Source organism: Tenrec ecaudatus, chromosome 18 (genome assembly GCF_050624435.1).
Source record: "Tenrec ecaudatus isolate mTenEca1 chromosome 18, mTenEca1.hap1, whole genome shotgun sequence".
Taxonomy (NCBI): domain Eukaryota; kingdom Metazoa; phylum Chordata; class Mammalia; order Afrosoricida; family Tenrecidae; genus Tenrec; species Tenrec ecaudatus.
This window is the reverse complement of record NC_134547.1, coordinates 59,714,113-59,740,942: the sequence shown is the minus strand read 5'-3', so window position 1 is coordinate 59,740,942 and position 26,830 is coordinate 59,714,113. Positions and strand designations below refer to the sequence as shown.

Below are 26,830 nucleotides of genomic sequence, written 5' to 3'. Positions count from 1 at the left end.
TTTAGCTATAGGGTCAATGCACCCAGTGTTTGGTAAATGATCCCTAACAGCATTCTCAGTAGATGAAAATGACTTGTTAACATGCAAGGCTTCACATGGTGCTTGGAACCACGTGCAGAGCTTAGGAAAACGTTGCTGGTGAAACAGCGAAACGAGGCTTGCTTCTGTCATCCCCCCTCTTCAGCTGCCACAGCTCAGCACAGACAGCAGTCCTATTTCATCGCTATTAGAAGGCAATGCCATCATATGTACCTAGAGAGACCTCCTTGATCAGCTCAGCAGCAGCATGGCAACCCTGCACAAGTATCCTGGTCCAGGTCGACAGATCCCGATGCGTCTCCACCCGGAACAGATGCATTTCAATGCCTTGCCGAGAGCCGGTTCGAGTAGCAAAGGTAAGGTCGGATCCAAGGGAGGGTGAACGGCATCCGGAGCCAGAATGAACCAACCTAGGGGCCACAGAGCAGAGAGCACAGGGCATTACTGCCTTCTGAGAGGAACAGGTTAAGAATCTATGCCAATTGATACTAGGATATTATAAAAACTACTCAGTTCCCCACCCACCCTTCTAGTTGTACTTGTTTTGTTGTTGTTGAAAATATACACAGCAAAACACACCAATTCAACAGCTTCCACACATACAATTAGGTGACTGGGGACATGCTCTCAGTCAAGTGCAGTGATTCTCACCCTCCTGTTCTGAGTTTTTCCTCTTCCTAGTTAACACAACTCAGTAGTCTCTCAGTTTGTTATCTAATCTCCAGTTGCTGTTGCCAATTTGATCCCATATAGAAAGTTCTAGTTGGAGCCTGAGTGGCTTTGGTTACCTGTTGGGCTGCTAACTGCAACTTCAGCAGTTTGAAACCACCCAGCCACTCTGCCAAGGAAAAACAGGGCTTTCTACTCCTGTAAAGGGTCACAGTCTCAGCAACTCACAGGGACAGTTCTACTCTGTCCTGCAGGGCTACTGAGTTGGCATCGACTCAATGACAACTTGGAATTTTGGGGAGTGACTTTTTTAGAGAGTATAGTGCTCAAAGCAGACCTTCCCTGCTTCTCTAGGTAAGTCTTTAAAAAAAAAAAAAGAAGAAAGTCTTAAAATGCCTTCAGTGGCTATTTGTTGGTTTAACATGTAAAGATTATCTCAGGGCAAGTGTTTCAAGATTCACCTGCCCTCCATGGCTTCTGAAGGCCTAGCCAGTCTATGATAATTTGAAAGGTGTCCCCTTTTTGATCAGGATTCTTCTTTGAGATCTTTGATCAAAATGTCCAGTAATGGAAACCAGGCACCACCAGTTGTTTGTGGAGGCAAGGAGCCATACATTCCCTATCTCCTCCTATTCCTGACCCTCCTTCTTCCACCTCCCTTGCTCCAGAAAATGATATGAGTAAATAGCTCCAAGGTTAAAAAAATAAAGCTTCTCTCAGGAACATTGGAATGTAAATTGTTCTTCAAACTTTCCAGTCAGAGATCTTCCGGAGCAGAGGCCTGTCCTGGGGATGGAGAAGGTTGGAGTACAGAGCCAAGGCCAGTACAAACTTGGGCTTTATCTTTATGATACATGAGGGTTTCATATAAATATTCTAAAACTTCATTATCAAGAAATGTTATGTGGAAAAAAGTATTTCAGGAGAAATAAAACTACTTTTGCTCAGAGATGAGTTTGGATTTTCTTTATAGAAAATCCCAAAGGACCAACAAAAATAAATCCCTGGAACTACTAAGTGATTACAGCACGATGTTGGGATTTATACACATGTGCCAATTGCTCTCATATATCCCAGCATTGAATAGTTGAAAATTGAAGCTTAAAAAATACAATACTAAAAAAAAAAACACCAAAAACCCAGCCAGTCCTGGGGCTTGGCTCAAGGGGAGTTCCTCTGGGACATGGGGGTACAGTGAATGGTATGACCCTTTGCTGGGCATGCCTACACAGTAGGTTATGCTGGGCCCCTCTAGAGTTTCCCATAAGAGCTCCAATAAATTTCTTCCCTTTTGCTTAAAACAAACAGAAAACCCCAACAAAAACAATACTATTTACATTAGTATGCATTCATACCAAAATAAAACACAAATTTTTAGCATAAATCTAATAAAATATGTACAGGATCTGACTGAAGAGAACTGTAAGAGATTTTGATTAAAGAAATCAAAGAACATCTAAATAAATCAATTAATATTCAACAGTCATGTATAGGAAGATTCAATATTGTTAAAGATGTCTATTCTTCTCAAGTTGATCTACAGAGTCAGTGCACTCCCAGTGGTCATCTGTGACAATTATTTAGGAGGCACAGACAAACTGCTTCCAGAGTTTACATGGAAAGGAAAATGAGTTAATACAACACTGGAGAAGAATATTGGTGGGCAAGTGCTAATGTTTCCGAGACAAATTACAGTGATCAAGACAAGTATGGCAGACTAGACACACTGATTAATGAAACAGAATAGAGAGTCCAGAAACAAATCCCCACAAATAACGAGGGGGCTTCAAAAGGTTCATGGGGAAATAGAATGAAAAGTTCATGGACTTTCTCATGAACTTTCTGAAACACCATCCCTCCAACCCCTCTGTAAGATGGCTCATAGGAGCAAGGGCAATTCAGTGTGGACAGGGCGGCTCCCAACAAAAGCTGCTAGAGCAAATGGATAGCCACTTGCTAATTTTGTACTGTATATACTCGAGTATAAGTCGACCCGAATATCAGCAAGGCTCCTAATTTTACCATAAAAACTGCATTAAAAATGTGAATAGTCCGGCTAGACCAAAGGATATACACTGGTCCAAAGAGGAACTGGTAAGAGGGAATCCAGGACAGATGATCCGTTCAGGTCGAGTGCCGAGAGTGGCAATACCGGGAGGGTGGGGTGGAAAGGGGGAACAGATTACAAAGATCTACATATGACCTCCTCCCTGGGGGATGGACAACAAAAAAGTGGGTGAGGGGAGACATCAGACAGTACAAGATATGACAAAATAATAATTTATAAATTCTCAAGGGTTCATGATAGAGGGGGGAAATGAGGAGCTGGTGCCAAGGGCTTCAGTGGAAAGCAAATGTTTTGAGAATGATGAGGGCAACAAATGTACAAATGTGCTTGACACAATTGATGTATGTACGGATTGTGGTAAGAGTTGTATGAGTCCCCAATGATTTAAAAAAAAAACAACTACTGAAAAACTCAGCTTATACACGAGTGTATACGATATAATAATCTACTTAAACCATTCAACCTTTCACAAAAATCAACTCCAAATGTAGGTATACATGTACAATGTAAAACTGTAATATTCTACAAGTTAACAGGGAAAAAGCCCCTATGTGTTTGTGGTTTTGGCAATGAGTCTTCAGATACAACACCAAAAGCATAAACCATGAAACAAAAAAATTCACAAGTTGAACTTTACGGAAAATGCAACTTCTGCTCTGTGAGAGGCAGTGTTAAAAACGTGAAGATACAAAACCAGAGTCTGGGGGAACTATTTTCAAAGCACTTATCTGATAAAGGACACCTTCCCAAAACACACAAAGAACAACAAGCAACCAACCCGATTATAAAAGGGGTAAAAGATAAGAACAGAGGTCTCAACCAAAGAAGATATATGCATATGAAAATAATGCCTAGCAACCAGAAACTCACTCGGTGCTGGCAGGGATACAAAGCCAAAGAAGCACTTTGGAAGAGAGTTGCAGTTAGCTCCTGTTATGCACAATTTTGCTATAGAATGTGGTAGTTGTGTTCTTAAGTTTTTCCACACAGGAGCTGAAGCTTAAGTGTAGACAAAAAAGCTGGATGCGGATGTTTACAGTACTTTTATGCACGACTGCTAAAAACTGGAAGCAATCAAAATGTTCTTCAGCGGGTGAATGTGTAAACCAATGGGCACATCCATGCAACAAACATGTTGTTGGCAAGTTGATCCTGACTCATGGTAGCCCAATGTGTGGCTGGGTGGGACTGGGCTCTACAGGATTGTCAGTGACTGACATTTCAGCTGTAGATTGCCATGCCTTTCTTTGAAGTCATCTCTAGGTGGACTTGAACCTCCAACCTTTTTAGTTAGCAACTGAACAAACCGACTGGTTGTATCACCCAGGCATATTCATACAATTTAAGTCGGTGATAAAAAGGGAGCTCCTAGTTCAGAAATACATATTTTTTTGGTGATGGGAAAAAAAGCACTGCATGTGGATGTAGTGAACACAGAATGACCAAAATAAATGATGTTCTTGAGAAGCACTCCTGAGAAAAGGATGCCTGTCCTAAGGAAAGTGACACAGATGGGAGGGCAACAACCCCAACAAAACCAAGTGAAGGAGACTAGGGTCACATATGGAATGGCCTGCAGGTATAAGGATAGGTTAACTTACACATGTGTGATAACAGTTAACATGTAAATGTGGATATCTTTATACTGAGTACACAACTACTAATAACAAACAAAAACCTTCTGAGATTAGTGTTCTGGAGTTAGCTTAGAGGACCATAGTCTCATAGGGCAACTCAAGTCAACTGGATAGTTCACACAGTTCATGCACTACATTCTCGTGAAATAAGGCGTATATGGGGTCCTAAAAGCTTAAAATCAATCAGGTAAGAGATGAGGGGGCTTAAAAGGCTTGTGGGAAAATGGAACTAATATATAATGCCAATTTTCCATGAACAGTTGGAAACTTCCTTGTACAATTATGGGTCTCTACTTTCAGAAGCAAAAGTGTAAGAAGGTAACCAAAATCTCATAGAAGCTGAAAGTCTATATGAGCAGGACCTCGACTTCGCTGAGACCAGAACTAGATGGTGCCTGACTACCACTAAGACCAACTTGACCAGGTTGCAATAGATGGTCCTAGATCGACTGGGAAAACAATGCAGGAAGAAGCAAACTCTTAAAACCCCAAACTAGCTGGAATTCCTGGAAATTACTGTCCTGAGATGACATCGAAACCCTCAACCAAACCTACCCCAGATGACCTTTTAGTGGTAAAGCAAGGACACACAAAACAAGGGATAATATCCATTAGATTGGTGCCCTGCGAAAAGAAAACCAAACCAAACCAAACCAACAATCTTCAAGAGTTCAAAAGGCCAACACTGAATCCAAAGCAAGGAGGAGAAGCTAAGGAAGCCGGGAAGCTACAATACCAGAAACGGAACGCCCAGGTGGGCGGGGAAAGGAGTGATGGTAAGTCATGGGCTTGAGTGCGTAGGCAAGTGCCACCTTGGATGAAAGGGGAAGGCAAGAGACAATGAGAGGGAGGTAGGGGGAAACGAGGGGTGCAGCGGAAGACACCGGGAGGTTTCTAAGAGTTGAAGGCAATAGGAAAGATACTCTTATAGACACGAGCCTGCTATTGTGGGGATCTAGGAGCGGCTGCATGGAGAGTCATAGAGGCAGACTAGGCGGGAGTGGGTGAGTACGAGTGCATGTGTCTAAGCATTTTTGCTGCAACTACATCCACTATGGTAGTGCAAAAAGGGGCCAGAGTTATGAAGACTTCCTACACAGAACCAAACACCTCGAGGGAATGAGTCACTGGGTCTGGGCGGGTGGTGGGGAGGAAACGGGATACCAAGGTCAATTTGTACAACAAAGACCATGTTCTACACTCTAATTTGGTGAGTAGGGACTGGAGTTTTAGGAACTTGTGAGCAGCCGTCTAAGGAGCAACTATTGGTCTCTCCTCAACCAGAGGGAAGAAGAGTGATGACAATCAAGACACATGGAAACAATTCGTCCAACTGACCCTGCAAACATCAGATTCCACCCCTAAGAGCAGACGAAAGAGTATGCCGCTCCCACCTGCTCCGAACAGGGTCACACTAGAATGTCTGGAGAGAGTGGGAGAAAAACAAAACAATGTGAAATCATCCAAGAGACCAGGCTTATTGGTCAGGGATGGACTGGGGGACTCCCCAAGACTGTGGCCTTTACCCAGCCCTGCAAGTCTGGATAGGAACTCACCTCTGTAGTAGAAGAATTAGTCATTGAAGGGGTAAAACAAGAGCAGCATTTACCCAGGGCAAAGGTCAGAGGTATAGGTAAGGTAAGGAGGAAGAAATGGAAAGATGAGAGGCAGGAAGGAGGTAGGGTAAGGATGGTACATTGGAGGGAACGCAAAACAGGAGCTGAATCCCAATCCATATGAATTCTTGAATGGAAAACTATGATTTGCTCTGTGAATCTTCACTTAATTCACAATAAAATGTGAATGAATGAATGAAAAGGGACAACCAAAATACATTTGAAGAGAATGTTGACAGAATGTGAAAAATAAGACTAATGTCAATGATCAATCTGTATGGAAATTGTCAAATGGCAACCTAATTTGCTATGAAAACATTCACATAAAACACAATCAAATACCACAAAAAGACAGGGAGGAAACTTCTATGCACTGTAAGATCCCGACTGCAAGACATTTTGAAATGGGTCAACCTGTCGAGGATCAGTGTAAACGCTGACTGGTGGCCAGGGCTCAGGGGCAGAGAGGGTAAAGATGAAGGAGTAAGCACTGGGAATTTTCAGGTGGAAGGATTCTGTAGGCAACTGTGACGGGGAATATGCCATTATGTGTTTATCAAAGCCCTGGCACTGTACACCGTCAAGGCTGACCCTTCATGAAAATCACAGACTATAGTGACATGCAATCAATATTGGTTCATTAATTGCAGTGATTCTATCATACTAATGAAAGAAGCTGTACTGGAGGAGGTATATGGTACTTACATACCATGATTCTGTAAATAGTCTATTATTTAAAAAATGACTCCAGACTGAAAAGTTTGGGAAGAGACAAGTTGAAGTTCTATTGAAATGGTTGGTTCTGAACTTCATCATAGGCTGCTTGCCTATAGCGTGTGTGTCTCTGTGTGTTTGTCTCCAGTCCCCAAATTTGCTGGCTCCTTCTTTCACTCCTTTAATAATACTCTTAATAAAAAGACATACAAGATGCTTCTTAGAATACAATTGTTCAAGGAGCCAAGGTTGTTCAGATAACACAGGACCAAGCATAGCTCATGAAAAGAAGGCATGTTTCTTCTGTCTGCCAACTGGTTCAGTCAAGTTAATTACTGCAGTTCCCAACCCTGTCTGTAGACTACAATCACCAGGTGCAGATCTCTGAAAAACTATTGTGTGGTTCACACCCTCAAAAATTCAGATTTAATTGCTTTAGGGTGGGGCCCACGCATCATTAGGTTAAAACGCTCCAAAAAATTCCAGTGCCTAGCCAGCACCGAGACAGGAGCTTGCCAACTTTTTGGTCTGGGTACACTTTTGTACTGCTAAAATTATTGAGATCTCTTAAAATAATAAACTCATAACAAGTTAACATAAGTTTAAATATTAAATAATATTTTAAAATAATGAAAACAGTCGTACAGCTTTCTATTTTCTGGCAAATCTCTTTCATGTTTAGCTTAATTAAATATAGTTGAATTCTCTTATCTGTTTCTACATTCTGTGGTACGATATGAGAGGCTTCAAAGAGTTTGTGGGAAAATGTCATTATCTTTCATTTCATTGCCCACAAGCATTTTGAAGCCCCTTGTACGGGTTAAGTAGATGAAGAAAACTTGGCCTTACACAGGTATGTAGTTGGCAAAGAAAATGCTTTCCTAGTCTTAAAAGATAATTGTGGGTATCATTCTAACATTCATCAAGTAGTGGTTTCTTTTATTATTATTTTTTTAAGTAGTGGTTTCTTAAAGGTCAGTTGCAACGTAGAATCTGAAACCTTAACAATGTTTTTGTATCCACTACATTAAAAATCCACTGGTCTCACTTGCATTTTGAAAGGACACTGTTTACTCATGCAACAGTAAGCACTGGTCCTTTGCAAAGTATTTGCTCCCTAAGTTTAAATGCAAAAAACGTGACATCATATAAATGCTCAAAAAGTTGCATGTGTCACTATCACCACTGATCCTGCCAGGAAGTCTTCAAATACTGGAAAGCTGTCTGGCTTAGAGGGCAGATGCAAGTTTTCTAGAATTTTAATTTTCGCTTAAAAGTTAGAATTTCATCACTGGAAACAAATGCTGTCAGTGTTTTCCATCAGTGGTAAACTCCATTTGTTCATTTTAGAGAAACCGTATGACAAATTCTCCAGGAAAAAAAAAGATTTGCAGAAAGCACAATAACAAACCAACAAACGCTCGGCTAGTTCAGGTCACACCTCAGTCACACGTGCTCCTGGAGCCTGCCGCCCTCCTTCACTCAGCAGCATGTGTGGTCTCGGAGGACTCTTTTTACAGTGCAAAGATTAAGCTGGACGGACACTCAAGGGTTGCCATGAAATAAGGCGAACGTTTCTGCTTCACAAGCCATGGAAATGAAGAAGAGGACGGCCCCTAAATACAGTTTGGTGTCTCATCTTGACTCATGCACACTTGCCTGCAGTGTTGCCCATGCTGTTTTTCTGTCCTCAGTGCAAAAATTAACACGGTGGAAAAAGCAAACAGCTTAGTGTTACGAAGGAAATAGTATTGAACTCACGCCCCATCACCCCAAGAAAGGGTTTCCTCAGGGGCCCATGATGTATACCAGGGAACCCTGCACGGAGTCAAGTACAGCAGAAGCAACGTGCCAATTAAGTTAGTTACCGAGGCAAGAGTTAATTAAACATGCTTCCAAGTGACTCCGAGTGAGACAGCATGTGGAGAAAAGTGACAGATGGGGGGGTGGGGTGTGTTATTCCTCCACCTCCGGCTGGAGTATTAATCCCCAATCCAACGTTAGAACACACAGTCTAGGAGCATTTTCCCTCCAGAGCGGATTAGGAAATATTTGGCAGAAGGAATCTAATTCAACGCAGCTGCGGACTCGGGCTGAGCAGCAGTTGGGCAGGACGCCCTGCGAAAGGGCCCCGAGCTTCGGGGCGTCAGAGGAGCTCTGGCTAACGCTTTCTCGCAGTTTTTGCCTCCCTTGTCCTAGGGCACTTCTACTACATTTTTTCAGGCTGTCAAGTAGCCACTCTCCCAGGCAAAGAATGTTTGTAGGAATAGACTACAAAATCCACAGGACCTATAAAATCAGGGTGTGTGTATGTGTCTTTCTGCCTGTAAAATAAAAGCCCTCTTCATTTGTCACGTTTGTGTTTTACTACATTCTTCACTGACGTGAAATATTCTAAAACCAAACACATTGCCATCCAGTCAATGCTGCCTTAGAGAGCAGGGCTGCTACGTCCCTGTGAGTTTCTGAGACTGGAAGTCTTTCTCCAGTGGAGAGGATGGTGGTATTGAACTGCTGATCTTGTGGCTAACAGCCCAATGCACAACCACTACGCCACCAGAGCTCTCTGAAATAGGCGCTATAAGCAAAACACACATACACTGTTCCTGCGAACCCGCAAACCCAGTGTAAATGGGAGCTTATGTTAATTCACATCACGGTAAAAATGTGCTCCGATTTACAATTTAGAATTACAGTGATTTCTTAATTTGAGGGAGCCTGGTTATGCAGTGGTTGAGTCACTCGAAGGCTAAACAAAATGTTGGCAGTCTGACAGACAGCATGCCCCTCAAAACACACACACACACACACACCACCCCCCACCACCACCACCACCCTACAGAATAAAGAAGTGGCAGTCAGCTCCTGTAGGGCGCTCTGCAGCAGGTTGGGTTTGGTGTGGATAATCTCCTTTTGTGGATGACCATGGTCCTTCATTTCTTTCCTTTCCCCTGTCTTTTCTCCCAGCCCCAGCCCTCAGGAGAACATGTTCCAAAGCATCAGAAGCAGTCAGGCAAAGAGAACATTCAGCCTTTTCTCTTTACTTACACCCATCTCACACTCTTTCCCACACACTCTCTGGCCTGGCCTCCCTCTGTGGGTAATCTCCTGGTCTGGTCCTCCTTCAGTGACCACCGTCCACACCCTCTGTCTGGGAGAGGAGGGTCTGGTCCCCTTTAATTCTAGCATATAGTGACTTAAACCAATTCCACCTGGCCAACAGAGCCACACAGCAAAGCCACACCTCACATCTGCCTGTCACATTTGTCCCTTATCCTCCAGCACTTCTTGGACAAGGAGCAGAGAATCCTGCCGAGGAATTAACTAAACTTATGAAGGGCCACAATATTCGGAGAATGACAGGCACACCCACTCAATTAATGCCCAGTTCAATGGACACTACAGGAAGGGTTCATCTGAGCGCCCGTATTTAACATGGAACTTCCACTACTTGCCACAACAGACTAGGCCACTAGAACCCCTCTTTTGACAATGGCCAGAGCAGACCACTGAAACTTTTAAAACAGAATTAATACCCTCTGACATGCTCATTGAAAAACCATTATTTATTTGAATTCAAGCAGCTCACACTTAGCCAAGGCACCATGGGAGTCACTTTCTAAGTATTAACTCTTTACAAGCTCACACCTGATGGGACAGGGACTCAAACTCTCTCTACCATGGTATTCTCAGTGCCTTCTGGCCAACCCTGCTGGTTTCCTGTGTATTTTGTTTTAGCTAGAATAGTGTTAAAGAAATAGGATGCATGCAGTAGAGAGCTCAGATTTTTTTATACACAGATTAATACAGGTCAGGGCATTTGATAAGGTAAAGGAAACTCCAAATCAAGCAAACACTCCCCCCCTCCCCCCCCCCGTGCAGTCTTCTTCCCATGCAGAAGCTTTTTCTGCTCACAGCAGGCTACTCCCACAATGTTCCCCACAGGACACACCAGATGGTTCCATCACGCCGCTCTTTTGGTTGCCAGATACTTGTCCGGGGGCCTTGTTTTAAATGTGTCAGCTTTTGAGTCACATCAGCACCCGGTTATTTTTCAACTCAAATCAAATGGAATGTGAGTATGGATTCTAGCTTCATAGCTACTATCTCTTAAGGACACCTTGGCCTTCAAGTCAAGCTTTTCTGGTCTTTCCCCTTACAACACTCCACAGCTGGCACGCGAGGAGCACCCTGTGGTTTCAGGTCAATCAATGTTTACTTGGTAGAATCAAAATCATGTGCCTTCCACTAGAAAGAGAAGCTGGCGAGCGTTCTGGCTGAGAGTTGTGGTTTATCTACCGTGGCGCATTCTGGTGCAGTGCCTTTCGCCACTCAGTCCAAAGGCTGCCACACGTCAGTGGCTTTCTAGTCACTGTCAACAAATTAAAGGGGGGAAACCCTAATATACATATCTTCATGACTAAGCAAGTCTTGGAGGGAGCAGCTTCAACCACTGAAAAATACACACAAAATGCTATTGGCAGACAATTTATTCTGAGCGAGGAGCTTCAGGGAGATCAATATGGTTGTGAAAGGGCCATTTTTTGTCTAAATGCACCACATGAGTTACTTAAATGCTATTTTGGGAACCGGACATAATAGGATTCACTTTCAAAGTCTTTAGTAGAGCAGACCAGGACACTTCATCTCTCTGTGCTTAGCTGTACCTTGTGGCGACAAGCGGGTAGCTGTGACATGGGGAAGCCCAGGCATCCCGTGTCCACGGCATGCCGTCATAGAGCAGCAAGTCCTTCTCCGTCACGGCCATGAGGACGGGCCTCCACTGCTGTCTCCCACCATCCAGTTTTGCCTGTTGCAAGGGTGAAATTCAGCAGCAAAGTTAACTATAAAGATAGGCAGTTATAAGTCCCTTCACTAATGCCTTAGCAGGGTGCTCATTCCTCACCCCACCCCACGCCCAGTCATAAGACCCTGCAGAGCACAAACATCAGGTTCTTTCCTACTAAGAGGGATTCTCCAGTGAGAGGTGCGAAGTAGTCTAAGTCGTTTGAAGACGCTCTGCCCCAGAGAGTTAAGGACATTTTCTAGGAGTAGAACACATTTTCTTCCTGAGTATCACCCATTTTAATTAAATACACAGCAACTGGTTCAAAATAATGAACAATTTCAGTAAGTCTGATGTTGGAGTGACATCTCCTAAACACAGGAGAGTAATACAAAGCAGTCTGTATCAACTAAAATCATCGAAACATTCATGTTTTTCCAACATTTTTCATCAAGACCTATAGTAATATTTAAAAAAATCATTTTATCGGGGGCTTTTACAGCTCTTAAGTAATACATTTGTACATTATAACCCAAGACGCACACACTCACATGGGGCTTAACTCCACAATGCATTGTGAAGAATGTGCTGTGATTTTGACATAATTGTGAACACCGGGTTACATAAAGGCAGTCCCAGGATTATGAATGGGTTCTTTTCCCAAGTCCCTTTCAAGTTGAATTTTTATGGGACACTGAAATAGTTATACTTCAGTGTTATAGCTCTTTTAGAATTTTCTAGCAGGTTTTCTGGTTTTCCCAGAAAATCCATAAAAAAATAAATTAAAAAAAAGAAATAGTTATACTTCGTATCTAATGACAGGTATTTGTCTTAGTGTACGGTAAACTTTGTAATGTACCTTTCTGTGCATTAAAAAAAATTAAAAGAAACACTTTAGATATACTAAAATATATTTAGAATAATGCATCAGTAATAACAATGCTTTTATGCAGATCACATAATAACAGAGCTGAGTCACTGTTACCATGAACCACTGCATGTACCTAAGATTTTAATACAATAGGTACATAGGGATTGGGACCATGGACTTGTATGTGATTGGATGTTGTCCAAAAGATATTACAGGGTACATGATTGTATAACTGACTCACAAGTTTTGCAGTCTCAACCCCTGTACTTTGTACAATGTACTAGTATTTTCTAGGATCTACTCTTTTAAGAAATGTTGATCATGGCTGGCTATATGGTACTTTGAAAACCTCTGATATATGCTCCTGCCAAAGAATTATATTTTTAGAAGTTTACGGTTTCACTTCAAATGTACCATTGCATTTATGAGGGGGCTATGAAAAGTCTACGAGAAAAAAAATCCACACTTTTGAATTCCATTTTCCACGAACTTTTTGAAGCCTCCTTGTACTTGCCTATAGCGTCATCTTTGTAGAAGTTTTAAAAAGCGGCGACTTATCCATATTGTCCCGGATCTAAGTCTGGAGAGCAAAGGGCTCTGTGATCATCAAGGCCTCATCAGAGGACCCCCCTCGAGCAGGGCCTGCTTAACAAAGGCGGCCCTCAGCTCACGGTCACTGCTGGCCACGTGTCTCTTATGAAGGTGCCTGACAGCAATCTGGACATGCCAGAGTGCCTGTAACGTGAAAGGTGGCCTGAGTGGCTCAGCTCCGTGTTCTAACAGAGCCATGAGTGAATTCCAAGGAAGTGGCCCACGTACTGTCAGGTACTGAGAGCAACAAAACAACATGACCTAAGAAGTCACACAGAGAGAACGAAGGGTCCAAATCCCTCCTGCTCTGCACTAGCCTCTGGGGCGCTAACTCTGATGAGGTTCGTTAGTTTGTTTCTTACTTACTCCGGCTGTCTCCAGTGTGCTCTGGGTACATTTCAAGAGAGTAAAATAAAGAGCAAAAATAATAATCTAAGTTTTAAATTTCACTTTATAAAATGAAAAGGATTCTGAAGTCCAGATGAGATTATATGTATTTGGAAAACCCGAGTTACATTTAGTTCCTCCCAAAGAGGATATTTTTTGTTTTGAAAGAAAAAATTCTAATGCCAATAGAAAGACTGTTCAATGTCAATAAAGAATTTTTTTATCAAAGTAATTTTAAAACAAAAGAGAGAAACTGTTTTCTACCTTTTGTTTATTTTTAGAGTATATGGAGAGCTTATTATATTAATCTTTAAAAATTTCTTTTTTTAATGAACATCTTTTCACGTATTATATGATTTAATTGTTCAATCATTAAGAGTTGTACAATCTTGGAGACCCAAGGCCCAAGTGTCGGCCAATGGAGATCCCCTCATAGAGGGGTTTAGGAGAGGAGATGGGTTAATTAGGGTGTGAGGTAGTACCGATGAAGAACACAGCTTTCCCCCAGATCCTGGATGCTTCCTCCCCCCAACTACCATGATCTGAATTCTACCTTGCAGGGCTAGATAGGACAGAGGCTGTACACTGGTACATATGAGGGCTGGAGGCACAGGGAATCCAGGGTGGATGATACCTTCGGGACCAAGGGTGTGAGGGACGATGCTGGGAGAGTGGAGGGTGAGTGGGTTGGAAAGGGGGAACTGATTACAAGGATCCACATGTGACCTCTTCCCTGGGAGAGGGACAGCAGAGAAGGGGGGAAGGGAGACTCCGGATAGGGCAAGATATGACAAAATAACGATGTATAAATTACCAAGGGTACATGAGGGAGGGGGGAAAGGGGAGGGAGGGGAAAAAAAAAAGAGAACCTGATGCAAGGGGCTTAAGTGGAGAGGCAAATGCTTTGAGAATGATTGGGGCAGGGAATGTATGGATGTGCTTTATACAATTGATGTATGTATGTATATGGATTGTGATAAGAGTTGTATGAGCCCCTAATAAAATGTAAAAAAAGAAAAGAGGAGAAAGAATGATTAGGGCAAAGACTGTACAGATGTGCTTTATACAATTGATGTATGTATATGTATGAACTGTGATAAGAATTGTATGAGCCCCAATAAATTGTTAAACAAGTTAAATTAAATTAAAAAAAAGTTGTACAATCACCACCACAATCAATTTCAGGACATTTTCTTCTCATATTCCTTATTGTACTTCCCCAAATCCTCCCTACCACACCCCTAGGTAATTATTAATTAATCTAGTTATTCTCTAGTGATTAATCTAATAGTTCCTACTAGTAATTGATCTAGTTACTGTCTCTATAGGCTCGAGTCCTTTAGCGGAGTCTTGGTACGGTAATGGTTACACATTGGGCGGCAGACTGAAGGGGTATAAACTACCAGGCGCTCTGTGGGGCAAAGACGAGGCTTTCTCCCCATCCAGAGTTACGGTTATGAGTTGTGAGTCAGCATAGACTTGCTGGCAGTGAGTTTGGTTTGCTTTGAGTCCTTTGTTATTCTTATTTGCTTTTTTTACATCAATAAACATTTTATTATTCATCTTCCACAGAGACTTGAATAAAAGTATGATCTCCACAAATCTTCTGTGCTATTGAAAAAGGAATCAGCAACAGCCATAGTTTTATTTTTTAACCTGTTTTAAAATAATGATCAGAACCGTTTTTTGTTTGTTTATCCTAATCATGTACATTTTAAATAAAATAACAGCTCTATAGAAGTTATTTGCCTTAACAAGCTATTATTAAAATTTCTATTGGAAACACATTCATTATAGCCAAAGGCAGTATTTTCAGTTTTCATGGAATTCTAGGCCAGCCAGACTGAAATGGATGCTCCAAATTAACTTTACTCATTTGATGTTTAAGGAACAGAGATGGATAGACGTTAAGCAAATTGCCTAAGAGTCATAAGACAATACATTTCATTTAAATGAGCTCCTTAACTAAATTAATTTAAATTTAATTCCTCTTCCTGAAATTCTTTAAGAGTTTTCACTCCGACTCAGGAGTCTGTCTCTTTCTCTCTCTCTCTCTCCCCTCCCCCCTCCCTGCAAGACACTATTAAAAAAAAAAAAGTTTTCACTCCTATTCTGGGTTCACAAACATATTCTGTAAAGAACCAGATATTGTAGATTATGCTACTGATATTATTAATTATATTAGATATTGATATTCGAAATTGAAATGAAAAGGTTATAGTTTTGAAGGAATTTTATCTGTACTATGTGCAGGCAATCAAAGGAAGTTTACCTAAGGTTTTCCTGTCAGACTGCTTGGCTTCTTGTGAAGTAAATACCTGGTAAGGTTCACGGTGTGACAACATCACACTTATTGAGCCTCGGGTTCATAGTTCTCGGGTCTCTTGCTTTCTGATGGTCGGACCAGGGTGCAGTTGCCTTAGTCAGTTAACTGTTTTAGCTGTCAAGGCTCACTTCCTGCAAGACATCCCTGAGGAGAAGCCACATGGACCTACCCCGATGCAGCCCTGGGTGCTGGAGCACCTGTGTGGAGACCCCTGCCAGCGCTGAGATGCTTACACATGCACTGACTTGGCTTGCTTCCTGCAGTCAGCATCATTGCATCTGTTTTGTGAGATGGAAGAGGACTTTGTGGATTGGTGTTGGACATATGGGTTAATGTTGGACTTGTGGGCTTGGGCAGCACTGGGTTGGGCTGTTTTCTTGATGTGCACTTAACCTTTATATAAAACTTTCTCTTATATATGCATTTTGTGGATTTGTTTCTCTAAAGTACCCAGACCAATACAAAAGTATTCTTGCATTGAGGAAGTACTTGAGTGGAGGCCCAATGTCCATCTGCTACCTTAATACTAAACCTGTACATATATGCACATAGATCTATTTCCTCATCCTCATATATATTAACATATGTACATGCCTTTATCTAGACCTCTATAAATGCCATTTGCCTCCTAACTCTTTCCTCTATTTCCTTCGACTTTCCTCTTGTCCCACTATCATGTCAACCTTCATTTGGGTTTCAGTAATTCCTCTCGGTTACATTATCCTTGGTCACACCCTACCACACCTCCTACACCCTGCTCACCACAGATTTGGATCACTTGTTCCCGTCCCTGAGTTTTATAACACCACTTCCTTCCCCACACCACCCCCTCTCCCATGTCCCCCTGGAACTGTCGGTCCCGTTACTTTCTCCTTCAGATTGGTCATCCAACCTATCTTATTTAGACAGACCTACGGAGATAACATGCACAAAAACAAGACAGCAAAACCAAGCAACAAAACAAAACAAAACAACAACAAAAAGCCAATGACAAAAACCAAACAAAACACAAGAAAGAAAAGCTTGTAGTTAGTTCAAGGACTGTTTGTTGGTCTTTAGGAGTGTTTTCCAGTCGAGTCTGATGGTGTGCCAACCCCGGGCCTAAAGTCTATCTTTGGTGCCCTTAGTGTTTTGCCTCAGTGTGGTGGGATCAGATCGGGCCGAATTCCCACACTGTCTCCAGTGTTGTCCCCTGTAGGGCTATGGGTCAGTGAGGGATGTCATGTCTCATAGTGGGGCTGGCTACATGGTCTTCTCTGTGCATTAGCTGCTCTGAGTGGGAATATTGTCCTCAAGGCTTGGTGGGCGAGGATGTGCTCTACTCTTCCCCCCCCTGCAATTGCTCCCATGTACTCTGATCAGACACGTCCCTCTCCCTGAGCTGCAGATTCAGTGTTGTCCTCTGAAATACATTCTTCTGGGGGGAGGGGCAGGTGGCCATAGTTGGGATTGGAGCCAGCCCCTCAGACCTCTCCATGGCAACTTTGGTGTTAATGCACAATCACCAGACATTTCCTTGATAGCCTCTTTGTTTTGTTTTTTGTTGCTTAAAAACAACTGCCATTGGGGAAAAATGAAACCCAACTGAGTCATCCTTTCTGCCTATTTGCCTTAACATCTACAATGAGCGTTTGCTTTCACAGGAGTTGCAATGCTGCCTGCTAAATACAGTGTGCTGTGCTTGGTTGTGGTATTAGGATAGGCAACCCTGGGCTCTACTATCGAGTTATTGGCTAGAGGAAAAAGAGACACTAATGCTAGCATCCGTGTTTTAACAAATAAAGCTGTGGACAAAAGCCTTTTCCAAATATTGTTTTGGAAAGAAGGAAGGAAACAGGCTCCAAGAATTTATGGAATATCAATTGAAATGCGTCAACAAAATGACGAAGCACTTAAGTCACTCTGTAGCACAAGATCTCTTTAAAGCGACGAAGAGCAACGAATTCACTTTGATGTCTAAGGTGCATCTGATCCAAACCATGTTTTCTTCAATCACCTCATATGCAAGTGAAAGTTGGATAATGAAGATCAGCGAAGAATTAATGTCTCTGAATTATGGTATTGGAGAAGACTATTGAATATGCCAACCACACACTGCCAGAACAAACGGATCTGTCCCGGAAGTAGTGCATCCAGAATGTTCCTTAGAAGGGAAGATAGTGAGACTTGGTCTCATTTACTTTGGACATGCTACCCGGAGAGAACAGTCCCTGGAAAAGAACACCATGCTTTGTAGAGTGCAAGGACAGCGGAAAAAGGGGAAGACACTGGATGGGATGGATTGACACAGGTGCTGCAACAATGAGCTCAAACTTAACAATTGTGAGGATGGCACACGACTGGGTAGTGTTTCATTCTGATGTACTTCAGGCCCTTCTGAATCAGGACTGACAAGATGGCACGTAACTACTGTTATGTATTCCCTTGAGGCCTTAACCCTGTAAGTCGTTTGAAAGACAACGTACTTCTGGTATTTATTTAATAATCAAGAAAGAAAATAGCAGGAATCAAAGAAACCATTCCACAAACGCTGACCTAATGTCTATGTTCCAACTTGGTGTCTTTACACAACTTGGGCCCCATCAGGGATAAAGCAGGAAGGGCTAAAATAAAACTTCTCTTGGGCTCTCAGGGTTTTCTGCTTAACACCCAAATGCTTCAAAACATGAGTCTAGAAATAACGTGTGTCCCCATAGGGAGACTCAGAGAACATTTCTTGTTAGAAACATAACCAAAGGTGAACTATCAATCATATGAAAACTAATATCATTAAAGGAGAAACATTTCTATGCAGACAATTTAATGAGCAGCTACTTCTCTGTAGTATAGAGGTTATCCAATTTATGACAACATAAAATAACAGAAAAAGATAAATTGAGGAGATCGTTTAGTAGTAAATGAATTATCCTTCCTTAAATTTAATCTGCCTCCAATGTCGAACACTTCTTAGTGTAACTGGAATAGTTTCATTTTGCAAGCTCATTAGAGAATGTTACCTCTTGAAAAGAGGGAGGCTGGCCCAGCTGAAACAGGTTACGGGATGTCAACTTTTCTTGGTCGTTTTTATATTCACAGAATGAAACAATCTCAGGAGTTAGAAAGGGCTTTGGTACTTGTCTACTCCAACTTTTATCAGCTACAAAAGCTCATTCTGTAACACCTCGGGGACACGGGATCAAGCCTTGTTGGAACATTTCTGACACTGAGATCTGACTTGGGGAACCCGAACAACTACTTCAAAAAGCGAAAATAAAAGAAACCATATTTTGGTGTGATTTTAAAAGAGGTTCCAACTTCTCCACTTGCTATTCTGTCCCAACCCTGAGCTCCTGCTCTGGGACAGTACCTTCTAATTAGTAATGTTTCATTCTTTCATCATCATATGCTGCTGCTGTAGTTATGGTCTATACAGTCCTGTGGATGCTAAATTAGTGAAGACAGAACTGATGTTCCCTGGGAAACTCAGGATTGGATTCTGCAAACCTCAGTTGAATGCTTACCAACTAATCAGTACACAATCTTGCTTTACATATGTTTCTGTAAAGACACGTTATGTAATAAATATTTTTGATTTGTTAACAATTCAACTCATGGCCCAGAGTTCTGTAACTCTTAAGTCATGCCTGAACCTAACATGTTTTCTCTGCAAGGCACCCCAACTAGCACCTCTGTACCACCGTTGGGGCCCAAGTGAAACAGGAAAATCATTTCCTGAAGTACAACAATGTAACACATGCGCCACTCAGTCGGCCATGTAAAAGACAGTTTACAGGATGAGCATTGCAACAAGAAGGCAGTGTCATCTTGTTCTACAGCTGGAAATCTCCGGGGAAACGAGTTGTGACTGCTCTGTCCATGTCTATGAATGAGAACCAAAGAGCTATGATAACTGCTTTTGGAGTTACAAAAGCATTTTTTAAAGTAGACAAATGTGCAAACAGGAAATCCATGGGTAAAGAGGAATGACTGGGCAAAGGGAAAAACCAACCAACCAACCCACTACTGGGCACCTACTTATCAACAGTAACAGGCCAGGTTGTCCGAAGGCAGTAAGGATTTGTGGAAAATAGTCTCGTAACACAAAAAGTCTTCTAACACAAGTGTAAATAAAATCATAAAAGGGAGATCGTGATAAACTAGTGACTTTATTTTTCTCCTTGCTTTCATTACGTAGTGCAGCTCAAATCAGGCTCCTGTGAAGTCTGGCAACTGTCAGACATTGCTGGGAGAGTATAAGAAAATATTCCTGGGGGCGGGGGAGACATATTCCTCTGAATCATAAATGTGTACACTCTTTTCTTTTTTTCCCTTTACAACTCTAGGTGTACACTCTGTGGTAGTTTTAAAATATGTCCACACTCTTCTCCTCAAAAGGTGGAATTTAAATTTCTTCTTGGATATAACCTGGACTTACCGACTTGCTTTTAAAGAAAAGAAGACCGGGGGGACTTGGGGTGGGGGGGGTCGGGGGGGGTAAGGAAGTGGTGTTAACAAACACAGGGACAAGGGAACAACATGGGACCCCAAATGGTAGAGAGGGGGGAGTGGCAGGTTGCGTAGAGAAGAGGTATACTCTAGCCCAGGTGGCGACGAAGCATGGTAGTAGGGCAGGAGGAAAGTCAAGGGAGATGGAGGAAAGAGCTAGGAGTCAAAGGGCATTCATGGAGGTCTAGACAAAGACATGTACATGCAAATATATATAGGAGGATGGGGAAATAGATCTATGTGTCTGTATTTATAGGTTAAGTATTAAGGTGGCAGAAGGACCTTGGGCCTCTCCTCAAACACTCCCTCAATGCATGAATACTTTCTTTTATTATATTGGAACTCTATGATGCTCACTCTCCCGACACAATTGCTGGAGTCAAAGTGGGTGAAAAAGTAAATGTGGTGAAGAAAGCTGATGGTGCCCGGCTATCAAAAGAGATAGTGACTGGGGTCTTAAAGGCTTGAAGATAAACAAGTGGCCATCTAGCTCAGAAGCAACAAAGCCCACATGGAAGAACACACCAGCCTGTGTGATCGAGTGGTCCCGAAGGGATCAGTTATCAGGCATCAAAGAACAAAAAATCTTATCATTGGCTGCACACATCCATGATAGGATCGCTGAAGACAAATGGGTGCATAAGCAAATGTGGTGAAGAAAGCTGATGGTGTCTGGCTATCAAAAGAGATAGTGTCTGGGGTCTTAAAGGCTTGAAGGTGAACAAGCGGCCATCTAGCTCAGAAGTAAAAAAGCCCACATGGAAGAAGCACACCAGTCAGTACGATCACAAGGTGCCAAAGGGACCAGGTATAAGGCATCATGCAAAAAAGATATATATATATATATATATATATATGTGTGTGTGTGTGTGTGTGTGTGTGTGTGTGTGTGAATGAAGGGGGAACTGCAGAGTGGAGACCCAAGGCCCAAGTGTCGGCCACTGGAGATCCCCTCTTAGAGGGGTTTAGGAGAGGAGATGGGTCAGTCAGGGTGCGAGGTAGTACCGATGAAGAACACAGCTTTCCCCCAGATCCTGGATGCTTCCTCCCCCCAACTACCATGATCCGAATTCTACCTTGCAGGGCTGGATAGGACAGAGGCTGTACACTGGTACATATGGGGACTGGAGGCACAGGGAATCCAGGGTGGATGATACCTTCAGGACCAAGGGTGTGAGGGGAGATGATGGGAGAGTGGAGGATGAGTGGGTTGGAAAGGGGGAACTGATTACAAGGATCCACATGTGACCTCCTCCCTGGGAGATAGACGGCAGAGAAGGCTGGGAAGGGAGACTCCGGATAGGGCAAGATATGACAAAATAACGAGGTATAAATTACCAAGGGCACATGAGGGAGAGGGGAGAGGGGAGGGAGGGAAAAAAAAAAAGAGGACCTGATGCAAAGGGCTTAAGTGGAGAGTAAATGCTTTGAGAATGATTGGGGCAGGGAATGTGCAGGTGTGCTTTATACAATTGATGTATGTATATGTATGGATTGTGATAAGAGTTGTATGAGCCCCTAATAAAATGTGAAAAAAGAAAAGAGGAGAAACAAAAAAGAAAATTAGGGCAAAGACTGTACAGATGTGCTTTATACAATTGATGTATGTATATGTATGGATTGTGATGAGTTGTATGAGCCCCTAATAAAATGTTTAAAAAAGAAAAGAAAAGAAAAGAAAAGAAGAAAGCAGCTATGATGGTGTTTGTCTTCTAAGATTTGGTCATAAAAGGCCCTGCAGTTTCCTTCTTGTTTTCTCTCTCAGATCACACATGGAGGACAAGTAGCTGCCATGTCAGGAGGACACGTAGGCAGCTCTGTGGCAAGGCATGCATGAGGAGGGACTGAGGCCTCCATGAACAGCCATGTGAATCATTGTGCAAGTAGATCCACCAACCCCGGTCCAGCCCCTGCCTCACTAGCACTCTGTCTGACAGAAGGACTGAACCTCATGAGAGAGTCGGGACTGGAACCTCCTAGCTAGGCTGCTACTGGACTCTCAGAAGAGAAGAGCTGTGTGAGGTGAACGTTTGTAGTTCGATGCCACTCACTCACAGTTCATACAGCCACATGTGATGGTGAGCCAGCACTTCTGGGAACTTATCCAACAGGCATAGAAACAGCCTTTACTCTACACACTCTTCACGGTTCAAACTCAGGATCTAATGTGCAATTTAGGAACAAATCTCTTACAAACCAACGTTTTCCTGCTCACTATCAGAAGCCTCTTAAGAACCCAGTGCAGTCAGGTAAAATGTGTTTCCTGGGTGTCTGCTAAAGCTGTACTCAGGCGCTAAGGAGTCCAGAGAGCACATGGGACGGAGCAAGCTCTAAGTTTATTCATCACCGTTCACAACTGGAAAGCAGTTTAAGAACATCGCAAGGAGCGATTACTAACTAGAACCATATAATGGAATAGAGTCCATACTCATTAAAAAATAAAAAAGAATTGATCAGTCTTCTGTACTGATTTGGAAAGATCTTCAGATATAAAGTTTAATGGATAAGAGGAGGGCAACGTATAGAAAAGTGTGTATCGTATACAATCTTTAAAAAAGGATTGCTATTATTTGCATAAAGAAATGTTCAGAGCATTCTGCACAAAGGAATAAAGCTGGCCATCTGCCTGGGAGAAAGAGGCATTAACTTCTTAGACTTTGACGTTTGAGCCAACTGAATATGCTACATTGTAGTCACGAGGATTCCTAACACTGCTGAAGGCACAGAACAGTTGACCCTCCACCCAGTTTTCTGACGAGCATGCAGTAACATATGCATGATGATAAGCACGGATAAAAATGGTAGTTTCCAAGTTATAAGCACTTATCCCATGATGCTGTCATCAGTTTCTTCTCTGCATATTCTAGTTGTTTCAGGGGGAAAAATTGTGGTACTAACTGTTCGTTACTTGAGAAGTTCAAAAAATTTCAGAGCTGGAGGAAAAAAGAGGACTAGTGAATTCCAACACTGGCCCCACAGCTGAAGCACCCGGGGAACTACCAAAGTAAATAATCAGGTCCCACCATAAAACCAAACCAGACTGTCATCGAGTCAATTCGACTCATAGCGACTCTACAGGACAGGGTAGAACTGCCCCTCTTGGTTTCTGAGACCGTAACTCTTTATGGGAATAGAAAACATCTTCCCACTGAGCAGCTGGTGGTTTCAAACTGCTGACCTTGCAGTTAGAAGTCCAATGTGTAAACCCTAAGTCACTAGGGCTCATCCCACCATACACCTACCAAACGAACACTTGGCTGGAGTGAGGGCCATCCTGGGAAACTATCTCACACACAACAAAACAAAAAGGAAAGAACACAATTCTCCCTGGATTGATTTTGACACTTGGAGTCCAGCGATGTCGTCCAATCTCTACACCTTTGCAGCTACACAAAGGTTCAACTAGGATTCAAAGAGATGCGAAACCTTCTCAAAGTTCTAAAGCCAGCATTTTTCAAAACAGAGCTAGCGTTTCAATATTCATGAATCCCCAGTCTAACCTTCTTCTCTCGATTCCCTCTGGGAAGGACCCAAAAGGAAAGCAGAAAGAAATGCTCTAATCCCACCTGTCACTTTTGGCCTCCCTTCTGATTCTGAATGCTTTCCTTACTCCTCGCCTAATTCGCACGTAGGTCTTCCTGTTCTTTAGCCCTTGAGCTAAGGAGGGGAGCTGGACATCTGCCTGGTGGCACGGCCAATACTTTGGAGGTTTTAATGTTTCCTAGAGCTGCCCCAGGAAATTCTGCTGATAGTTGAGAGCAGAGACTGACAAGCTAGGGCATTTGGACCAAATCTGGCCCATCATCTTTAGTTCCAGTAAAATTTTATTGGGACACAGCCAGGACTACTCATTTTCATATTGTCGACAGCCTTTTTTGCTTGTTCTAGCAACAAAGTTGAGGAACTGCAATTATCTGGTCCCTTACAGAACACATTTGTCAATTGCTGATCAAAATGATGACTATTACCTCCCTTTCATTAAGGGAAGGAACCCTGGTGGTACCGTATGATATGCACTGGACTGCTGACCATAGAGTTCCTCTCAGAAGCCATACGGGCAGTTCTACTCTGTCCTACAGGGTCACTGTAAGTCAGAATGGACTGGACAGCAGTGAGAAAAAGTGAGAGAGAGAGAGAGAGAGAGAGAGAGAGAGAGAGAGATCCAGCCTCAGAAACCCTATAGAGGGTTGCTCTGGGCTGGATGGAATCAACTCAAGGGAAGTTGGGTAGGTAGGTGGGCTTCCTCCAGGGAAGAGATGGTAATGAGAACCTCTTTTTAATTATACTGTGATGATGATTAAACTCACTGCCATCGAAGTCAATTCCAACTCATTGCTACCCTATAGCTCAAGGTAGTACTGCCCCTGGGGGCTTCCCGAAACTCTTAATTCTTTACAGGAGTAGAAGCTCAACTTTCTCAGTAGGAGCAGCTAGCTGGTGGTTTCGAACTGCTAATTCAAAGGTGTACAGCCTAATGCATAACCACCATGCCACTAGGGCTCCCTGGTGGCACAGTGGTTACCCATTGGGTTGTGATCCTCAAAGTCAGCAGTTTGAATCCAGCAGCCGCTCCTCAAGAGAAAGGCTGCTCCTATAAAGACAAAGGGGCAGTTCTACCCTGCCCTAAAAGGTCATTATGAGTTGGCATCATCTTGATTGCAGTGAGATCTTTTTTCTTTTGTTTGATGGCGATTATCACCGGAAGTCAATCTTCTGCTGGGACAGGTTAACTAGCAAAAAGTAGTTAAAAGAAAGGCAGGAATAAAAGTCAAGCTAAACAAGAAACTTACAAACAAACACAATTACCTACAGATTAGATAACTAAGCCCTAACTGCAAGATAAACATAATAGAAATATGAAACGGAAAATCTACCTGGATCTGAATGGGGACCAGGCAACAGCCAGGCCTGCCTCCCAGCCTACCTGTTCTGCCAGCCAGGCAATGTGCTTGACCTCCTTGCTGCCTCCTGCCGTACTGGTGGCACCAAGCATGGCATTGAGTTCAGCCAACACCTGTGGGAGGAGAGCCATTATGTTGGTGTGGATAGCTACGAACCAGGAGTGGGCTGTGGCCGTATCTTTGCACCGGAGGATCAAGGTGTTCCTGCTGTCAGGAGAATGGAGTTCTATCAATCTGTGTGGAAAAAGAAAGAAAGAAAGAAAGAAAAGGTGAGCTAGATCAGAAGTTATCCAACTTGCCTAGGTTTCTACATACATAACTCCAATTCCTCTTGACTTTTTACATTCCTAGAATAGAGGCACTTCCTCTCAATTCCCTAGAGTTCATTTCCAAAGAAAACCACATGTGTGAGGATAGTCAACAGAAAGACTAACTGCTGGGTCAATGTGTTAATGTCATGACCTGTTTGTTGTTCAGTCTAGAGTAGAACATTTCATCTTGCTATCAAAACAACACATACACGTGGAACCTTATAGGTACATTGTGAAGAAAGAATTGATATGTTAAAATGCTTTAAATAATGCTTAGATTTGGGGCCATGCTGCAAGCATATTCATGACTACAGTAGAACATACGGGGGCAAAGTTACATAAACCTCTTAGCTATAACCAAACAACTTGAAGGGATAAGTTGCTGGGCCCGGGGGCTCAGGATTATAGTCTCACGGCACACCGAGGTCAATTGTGTGTATAACATAGTTCACAAAAAACAATGTTCTTTGGTGAGTAGTGACTAGTCTTCAAAGCTTGTAAGCATACATCTAAGGTCCAACTATTGATTTCTCCCTATCTGGAGGAAAGCTGAGGGAAGAAAATTGAAAGACACATGCACACAATGAGTCCAATGGGCTAATGGACCACACAAACATCAGTCTCCACCTGAGATCCTGGAAGCAGAAGGGCTAGATGGTGCCCAGTGACCACCACCAACTGCTCTGAAAGGACCACATTAAAAGGTTCCAGAATAGAGTGGGAGAGAAATGTGGAAGAAAACTCCAAAGTCATAAAACCAACCAACCAACCAAAACACCAGGCTTACTGGTCACACATAGCAAGAGGCCCTGAGACCATGGCCCTTAGTCACCCTTCAGGCATGGGATGCAACTTATCCCCATGGCTCAATTTCCAGCCAAATACCACAGGCTTATAAAGGGAACAGAAACAGGAGTGAGGGACATACTCTTTGGACATACTCCCGAGTCAAAAAAGCAGGAGGAATGGAAAGGGAATTACAGGGAGGAAGGAGAAGGGTTGTTACATTGATTATCATCAACGACAAGAAACATGTGTGAAGGACGGACTGGAAAACGATTTGCTCTTCAAACAGGTAAAGAGGCTTCTTGAGATTAAAATAAAACAAAACACTACTGCCAAATAATGAACTGATATTTTCACTGTGTGAAGAAAACAGAGACCTCTATAAGGATTTACTCTTTATAAAAATTTGGAACTAAAAATAAAATCCTACAGCCCCCCCCCTAAATTTTTGAACTTTTTTTTAATGTCTAGATAACATTATATGATTAAATCTTCTATTGATTCAAAGTAGAGAAATAAACAATGACGTTCAATGCTGAGTATATATTTTTTCTCACTTAAACTCAGGCCAGTCTAGCCTTTCTTAAATAAAACATTGTTGAACACCTTCTAGATGCCAGGTTTTGTGGTGGGGAGGGAGGGA

The 26,830-nt window shown here is 42.6% G+C and overlaps 1 protein-coding gene and 1 non-coding gene across 2 annotated transcripts in view; one reads left to right on the top strand and one right to left on the bottom strand.

Moving 5' to 3' along the window:
• The window catches only part of SNTB2 (syntrophin beta 2), a 111,638-nt gene that overhangs the window by 11,505 nt on the left and 73,303 nt on the right, over positions 1 to 26,830 (bottom strand). Inside the window, exons 3-5 of the mRNA XM_075537397.1 lie at positions 25,114 to 25,324; positions 11,411 to 11,553; positions 253 to 449 (exon numbers count right to left, since the gene is read on the bottom strand). Of these exons, the coding sequence (XP_075393512.1) occupies positions 253 to 449; positions 11,411 to 11,553; positions 25,114 to 25,324 (551 nt within the window). The remainder of the gene's footprint in view (positions 1 to 252; positions 450 to 11,410; positions 11,554 to 25,113; positions 25,325 to 26,830) is intronic.
• LOC142432889 (U7 small nuclear RNA) lies at positions 12,241 to 12,300 on the top strand. The gene has a single exon (XR_012780985.1). It is a non-coding gene; the product is annotated as a U7 small nuclear RNA (small nuclear RNA).